General features: G+C 45.7%; 2 protein-coding genes across 2 annotated transcripts; both read left to right on the top strand.

Moving 5' to 3' along the window:
- The first annotated feature begins 858 nt into the window (after window positions 1-858).
- On the top strand, window positions 859-5,387 carry LOC105696260 (prohormone-3). Its single transcript, XM_012418605.2, has 6 exons — window positions 859-1,061; window positions 1,425-1,606; window positions 2,799-2,931; window positions 3,076-3,225; window positions 3,324-3,412; window positions 3,579-5,387. The coding sequence occupies exons 2-6, from the start codon at window positions 1,442-1,444 to the stop codon at window positions 3,720-3,722; spliced, it is 681 nt and encodes a 226-aa protein (XP_012274028.1). The 5' UTR covers window positions 859-1,061; window positions 1,425-1,441; the 3' UTR covers window positions 3,723-5,387.
- A 91-nt stretch (window positions 5,388-5,478) lies between these two features.
- Window positions 5,479-7,746, top strand: LOC105696258 (melanization protease 1-like). The gene is made up of 2 exons (XM_012418603.1): window positions 5,479-6,984; window positions 7,091-7,746. The coding sequence occupies exons 1-2, from the start codon at window positions 6,441-6,443 to the stop codon at window positions 7,711-7,713; spliced, it is 1,167 nt and encodes a 388-aa protein (XP_012274026.1). The 5' UTR covers window positions 5,479-6,440; the 3' UTR covers window positions 7,714-7,746.
- Window positions 7,747-7,813: the final 67 nt, after the last annotated feature.

Here is a 7,813-nt window from a genome sequence, read left to right as displayed (position 1 = left end):
CCCCCTGCGCCATCTGTGATTTCCAGGTCAATTAAATTTTCACTCCGAGGCCTCGTATTACCATCGTTTTGGCATAGAAGCGCATACAACACTTTTTTTGCCTTTATCCCGTTCAAATGAGAGTTTATCGATTACCAGAGGGTTCTAAATTCTTGTAAAATTGTCCTGACCCTTTTGATTCTCATATCAGAGCCTTCGATAATTGTATATCGATCGAAATATGAGAGCTCGACGCCATTTTGGTTCTGGTCTGGGCTCCGTTAAAAAATTGGTTTAAAGAATCCAAATTTCCAATGTGTCAGGACAATTCTTAGGTGATCAGGAGCGATGTGTCGAAGTTTCGGACAGTTTGGTTTTTTACCCTTAAAAAAAAGTCTTGTATTCGAATCGACTGATTTGAACGGGGATTTCACTTCACCTTAAATACCTCACAGCGCCAGTATTTAAATTTCTAAAAACTGGAAAATATTAATTTCAGCAATATTTCAGAATTTTTGCGGCAAGGGTTCGAAACGATCAACGTGGATAAATTACTAGGGAGGTCCTGGAGGGGTTTCGTAATCCTGATTTTCATTTCCACCGTTCTTATCACTTTTATCATTTTTATCGCACTTCCGGGGACCTGGAGAGGGAAGCGGCGAGCTCTTCCGGGAAAACTGCGAGTCCTTGAACTTTAGTCTCCTCCGGGCTCGGTCCCTTGCGCGCGCAGTTGCAGCTGCAACTACTTCCTGCGCCTCCCGGCGAGTCGGATATACGGGCCGCGCCTGCGCGGGGGAGTGCGCGCGCAAGTCTCCCCGGAACATCCCGGGGTATAGATTGCCGTCGAGGCAGCCGCGAGTTCTCAGTCCTCCGGAACGGCCGAGAGAGGAAGAGGAGTCCCCAGGAACCCGCAGGAGAGTCCAGGACAAGGGAAGCTCGTCCCGCCGATCCCGCTCCATCGATCCGCCCTCTGATATCGGCTATCACCTGCATCGACCTGCACCCCTGCACCTGCGGCGAGAGACCCCGCACCCCTAGCCGCACCTGCGAGGGACGCTACCTTCCGACTACCCCGAAACAAGGCATGACATTTATAAATTACCATTATTTTTATTTCCATTTATTTCATTCATCCATAGTATTTAAGGCCACTTTATTTTCCGACTATGAAAACTTAATTATTAAGGCCACTTTATTTTCCGACTCCCAAAAAAAGGCGATTTACTTATTAAATATTAATTTAAAAACTCCGATTATTTTTTACTTTTTTTCACGGTTTTTAAGGCTACTCTAAAATAGGGCGATTTGTGATGTTTATTAATTTTCATTATTTTTAGTCCTATTTATAATATTTCCCCTCTACGTGATTTTTAAGGCGAGTCGAAAGAGGTCCTGCGAGAGGTAACGTAAAATAATTATTTTGTGAAATTAATTTTTTTTTACAGATAAATAAAAAATCAAAATGAAGCTACCCCTGGGTACGGTACTGACGTTGGCTGCATTCGTCAGCACCGTAAAAGTGGATGCATGGGGTGGACTTTTCAACCGCTTCAGTCCAGAGATGCTGTCGAATATGGGGTATGGAGGCCATGGCGATTATCAAGGCAGGACGTCGTCCTTCCTGCAGGTAAATCCGAATCGAGATTTATACATAATAAATCCATATTTAGTATATATTCCTTACGCTCCGAATATTGCGCGGAATTTCCAAGAAGACCTGTTGCGCGTAATTCCGAGGAAGCGCCGCTTTCGGTTCTCCAGGGTGCAGAAAATTGGAGAACGCTTCTTTTTTTTCCTCATTCTTTTCTCTTTTTTAAGCGCTTCCTGAATGGTCCCACAGGTTCTGCAGCTGAATCGAGCTTCGTTTCTCTTTCTCGCAGCCATTCGCAGTTACGGCGACCTGTAGCTACGTCAAAGCTCAATGGTAGCTCTGCACCCTGCGCTTTCGGTTCTCCAGGGTGCAGAAAATTGGAGAACGCTTGGTTCTTTTTTTTTCCATCCTTTTTTATTTTTTAAGCGCTTCCTGAATGGTCCCACAGGTTCTGCAGCTGAATTGAGTTTCGTTTCTCTTTCTCGCAGCCATTCGCAGTTACGGCCACCCCCCACGGCGACCTGTAGCTACGTCAAAGCTCAATGGTAGCTCTGCACCTGCGCGGACGTGGGCGGGATAACCTCCCCCCTGCAGCCCTCTGGAAGTTCCACGACCCCCCTTTTGCCCCTGCACTCACCTCTGGCCCCCCTCGACCCACTGGAACCCCTGCACCCCCCACAAACCCCACTTCCGTCCGGGGCGAATCGATAGTTACGGCGTTTTACGCTCAACCCGCAAACCTGATGACGAAAAGCCGTAACCCTCGACCTTCCACCGGACCTCATGCATGATTTCACGCCCCGCGTGATCTAGAAACGCGCGCTATAATTAACGCTTTAATCAACCCCTCGAAAAGTCCAGGAGACATTTCGCTCCCACCGAGGGGTAATGAATAAAATTCATTTTCGGCGCTGGGAACATTCTTTTCTAATAATTCAAGAAGGTCGGAAGTCTCCAAAATATACACTCTATTATGTCCACTGGATTGATGATGTTTTAGGGGGTTATTGATTTGTGCCCATAATTATGAAAGTGGTCTAAGTCAAAATAAAACAAAAAAAAGTGAGTTTATCAGTTATTTCACGCCATATTATTTCAAAGGAAATTAATTCAATGTAATTTCGAAACATAAAATATATGACTTAGACCACTTTCATAATTATGGGCACATTTAATGGGCTGCTTTTCAATCGTTATTAAAAATCCTGGGGCTTTTTTAATTACGCAGCGCCCACTATCTGGAAGCTATGGGAACTCCTATGAAGCTGAGGCGGAAGCTGAAGAGGAGCCTTGTTATGGGAAGAGGTGTGTCACTAACGAGCACTGCTGTCCCGGGTCTGTCTGCATCCACGTGGATGGAGGTAACTAATTATGAAAATTATTGTAATTAATTTTGAGAAATATTTATCTCTGGGGTGTGATGGTTCCTACCTCGCGTCTCTCTCATCCCTGTCCCGAGGGGCCGAAAGGTGTGTGTTTTTATTTTCCATAAACGTTCCTTCCAGTCGTGGGTTCCTGTTTCTATGCGTATGGCCTGAAGCAAGGGGAACTCTGCAGGAGGGACAACGACTGCGAGACGGGCCTGGTGTGCGCCGATGTCGTTGGTGGAGAAACGCGCTCCTGTCAACCCCCCGTCACCTCCAACAAACAATACAGTGCGTGAACGTCTCTGAAAAAAAAAAAAAAAAAAATTATACACGGCGCCAAAAAAATATATAATTAATAAAAACGCCTCATGATCGCCGATTTCCAGGTGAGGAGTGCAACATGTCCGGCGAGTGCGAGATCGGTCGAGGTCTGTGCTGTCAACTGCAACGACGTCATCGGCAGACCCCGAGAAAGGTAGTTGACAGCTGCCAAGTGGCCCCAGAAAAATGATCTGAAAATCATACCGAAGAGATGTATTTTTAATTCGAAGAATAATTATTCTATGAATTACCGAAATATTTCTGGCGTACCTGTGGAAAATAAATATCAGTGAGCTAATGCGCGTCTTTTTTTGTTCCAGGTCTGTTCGTACTTCAAGGACCCCCTGGTGTGCATCGGGCCGGTGGCGATCGACCAGGTGAAGTCGATCGTCCAGTACACCTCGGGGGAGAAGCGCATTACCGGCCAGGGTAACCGCATCTTCAAGAGGACCCCTTTCGCCTAAGTCCTCCACCCTGAAGAGGTCCTTCTTCGGGGTCGGAGTCACGGAGTCACGTTCCATTCGGTCGTCACGAGTCCACCTTCGACGTCGATTAATTTGCGCCGATATATCTCTACATTGGTTCCGCTGGTACACGTTATAACTAATTAACAATTAGTAGGGATTATTTACACCGGGGGATGGCGAGGACTCTTCCAACATTTCTGACACTGCGACTGAGAGATACAACACATATCAAAGCGAGGGGTCCTTATCGAGGACTCCTTGCGCCTAGATAAGTCATCACGTCGAGGAAACGATCGACGCACAAAACGCCAAAGGGTGATATATACATATATATATATATTGTTAGTGGTTCGATTGAAAATTCTCTATACTCTATTTTCGAGTACGTTGACACTTTCCTACGTGGACTTTTCCGGGGAAAAGTCGAAGCCGATGAAGACGCTTCGCCGGGGCGTCTTCGGAAGATGCGAGTATTTATTAACTATTATTATTAGGAGGCTTGCGATCTTCTGACTCTTTTTTATCTGGGAGCCTTGAGATGTCAGGGGTACCTTGATTGAGTCGTTATCGATACCGGATATCGAGGAAATTTTATTCGAAATATTTTACCTCGCACTAGTCACGTCGTGAATGGCGTCTAACTTCTTTCGTCCATTGTGATATTTTCCAGGGTGGGTTTTGTTTATAATTGTAGGAGTTATTTAAATTACGTTAATCACTGCGAGATGGCGTGACAAAGGCTTGCATGAATAATTTTACATTCGTTTTACGAGACCCGGTAGACTCGCTCGTTGCTTTTTACAAGTCCCTGGGGCACGAGGGGTGAGAAATTGCAAACGACGCACAATGACGCATTAAGGCGGTGCGAAAGTGGGGCTGAGGGTCCTTGTGAAGCTTTCTTCCAAATTGGATCGGCCGAATCCTTTGAAACTCCACAACGAAAATGTAGAAACCATAAGGAAGGTCCTGGCGCCCGTGAAATTTCAAGTTTTTTCAAATTTCTTTATAGACGCTTTGAAATTTTATGAAAAATGAAATTTTACGGGAGTCGGGACCTTCTTTATGGCTTCCATGTTCAGGCTGTAGAGTTTGAAATGATTCGGTAGACCCAGTTTGGAGAAAAGTCTCACGAACGTTTGAACCCTCAGGTGGCACTTTCGTACCCCCTTAACGCGCTCCCTAGACCTTCCAAGGGCAAGAAGCGATTCATTAAATTCCCGATTACTGGAGTTAATTTTTAATCCTTCATTCCGTGGCTCGTGACTGTTAAAACGAGTCCTCGAGGAGAGCGACCTCATCTTGCACCAGGACACCATGGGTCCCAGAAATCGGAACCGCACCTCCTCTCATTGCCGAACCGGAAGAGCTATTTTAATTACGATTAAGCGGTCGACAAGTCGCTCCCATAATTTACCCGAATCCTCCCGAAATGCCGGTATATTTTTGCAAGGTACTTCCACCCTGGCGAGAATTATTAATCGCCCATGAAAGTGACACCGTGACTGATTCCTGGGACCCACGTTTAAGGGGGTACGAAAATGGCACCTTCGAGATCATTCATGAAACTTCTCCGAACCGAATATACCAAATCGTTTCAAACTTTCCACCGTGAATACGAAGACTATAAGGAAGGTCCCAGCCCCCATGAAATTTCATTTTTTACAAAAAATGTCACAAATGACTATAAACAAATTTGGAAAAAATCGAAATTCCATGGATGTCAGGACCTTTCTTATAGTATACATGGTGACGTTGTAAAGTTTTAAACTATTTCGTAGACCCAGTCCGGAGGAAAGTTTCGAAAAGAAGATTTTGTTGACGCCACTTTCGCACCGCCTTAATGCTAGTCGTGATAAGAACTATGTCTAGGTGCGCGAAGAGCTCGCTCTTAGTGTATCCCTGTTTTTGAGTTGAAAAAAAAAACACCAAAACTCGAATTTTAGTGGACTAGTAAGGCTAAACGGCAGGATTCTCCGTGGATGAGCCTCGCAATAGTGATCTCGGCGTTTCCTGCGCGCACCCTCGCGGCGGGAATACAAATTAAAGGGAAAGTAAATACCTATATCGATACATATCACGCGAATGCCTAAAGCATTGTAAGAGTTTTAAATATGAATGTTACGGCGAGTATAATATTCTATTGGAGCTATATTTTTATCTTCAATCCCCGTGTGTACGTACGTATGTGTAAGTTAACCTCGACTATACTTTAGTCCATACAGATCCCGGTACACGCACACAAACCCCGGATACATGCCGTATATATGTAGGGCCAAAAGGGTTTAAAGCCGACAAGGCTCGAGTCGAAAGTACCTCTGTCTTTTAACGTGCGACCCACCTACACACGTGAATGTGCAAGTGACACATACGTACGACGTTGCGTACGGTGTACCTACATGTAGATACAATGTTCACGATTCTAATGTTAACGAGTTAAGAACTTCGGTGTGAAATACATAATCCTGCACTGCACGTATGCTTTCTCATTGACATTTCGAATATTTGACATCTCTCCTCGACAATGACATGTCTAGGTACAGGTCGAAACTGACCTCTCAGGTGTTTGGGCTCTGCTCATAAATAAATACATAATATGTATGTATATAAATACATGAGAATCGGCAAAGGAACTCTAGATCAAGGATCACCTTTTGGTATATACAAAGTGAGTTGTCAAAATTCCGGCAAGTTGTAGAAATTCCCTCGCTACGGACAATGTTCAGGAGGAACTCGGCGGTGGTAATTATTTTCTGGCTGATCGAATTAAATTCCTGCAGTTCGGATTGCTTCACCCCTTGGGGTAGTCCGGGTGTTTGCAAAAATATTAAACAATGCGAGCCGATGTTGGGCTTGTTGAAGAGGAGGCCTCTTTCCGAAGAAGCCTTGAACGTTTTGAAAAGTGCTCAGTGCGGATTCGAAGGCATGGATCCGAAGGTGTGCTGCAGGTTGCAGAGAAATGCATCGGCTGTTGTTGTCACACCTGGATCAGCTGATCGGCTCCAAACCGCCTCCTCTACTCCAAGAATAGACGTCGTAAATTCGCATCCAAATCTGAGACTCCTGGATGACGAAATCTGCGGCCCGATTGCGGAAGACAGGATTTTCGGGGGCAGTCGAGCCGCGGTTTTCGAATTCCCGTGGATGGCTCTCCTGGCTTACGACATTGGGAAACGACGCCCTGAGTTCAGGTGTGGAGCCTCTCTGATTAACAGGAGGTACCTGCTCACAGCTGCCCACTGCGTCACCTCCCTTCCTTCGAGTTGGTAGCTCCACTTTCTGTGAAAATATAAAATTTCATGAGTACCTTCTCAGCGCGCAAAATATTACCCATAAAAAATTAAAAATCAAGGAATTCAAAATTTCAGACCTGAGGCTCATCAGCGCGAGAATCGGAGACCTGGACTTGTCAACGGACCGAGATTGCGACCTCGCTGAGAGCTCTCATAAAATAAACTGTGCCGACAAACACGAAGACGTCGGCATCGAGAGGGTCCACGTGCATCCCGAGTTCTCTCGGGAGAAGTTGCACAACGACATAGCCCTGATAAGGATGCGACGAGACGTGGAATTTCGCTCGAGAAATATTCGCCCAATTTGCCTGCCAATTGGTCCCGCGGCGATTTTGAAAAGCAAAAAAGTCACGGTGACAGGATGGGGCGCCACGGAAAATTCAACGAGGAGTTCCGAGCTCCTTAAGGTCGAATTACCCGTAGTGGATATTACAAAATGTGCCAGAGCCTACCAGAGCACTTCCATCAGGATCTGGCACAAGCATTTGTGTGCCGGTGGTTCGAATAAAATGGACTCCTGCTCAGGAGACAGTGGAGGACCTCTTCAGGCTTTGAGTTTTGTGCAGGGTTCCCCTAAGGTAATCCAATATGGCGTCGTGAGCTTCGGGCCTCAGAGTTGCGGGGTCGAAGGACTCCCTGGAGTCTACACCAGGGTCGCTTACTACATTCGCTGGATCCTGGATACGATTTATGAATAGTCATTTAATTTCTACGATTATTTGCTATTTTACCCCGTGGAAATCGGCTCTAGAAAGTCCGAAATGCGTTTTATTGCCCGGATTTTTTTAACGATGCGCC

The sequence above is a fragment of the Orussus abietinus genome, unplaced genomic scaffold (genome assembly GCF_000612105.2).
Source record: "Orussus abietinus isolate OABI.00-Male unplaced genomic scaffold, Oabi_2.0 scaffold34, whole genome shotgun sequence".
NCBI classification, from domain to species: domain Eukaryota; kingdom Metazoa; phylum Arthropoda; class Insecta; order Hymenoptera; family Orussidae; genus Orussus; species Orussus abietinus.
This window is presented reverse-complemented; position numbering and strand designations above follow the sequence as displayed.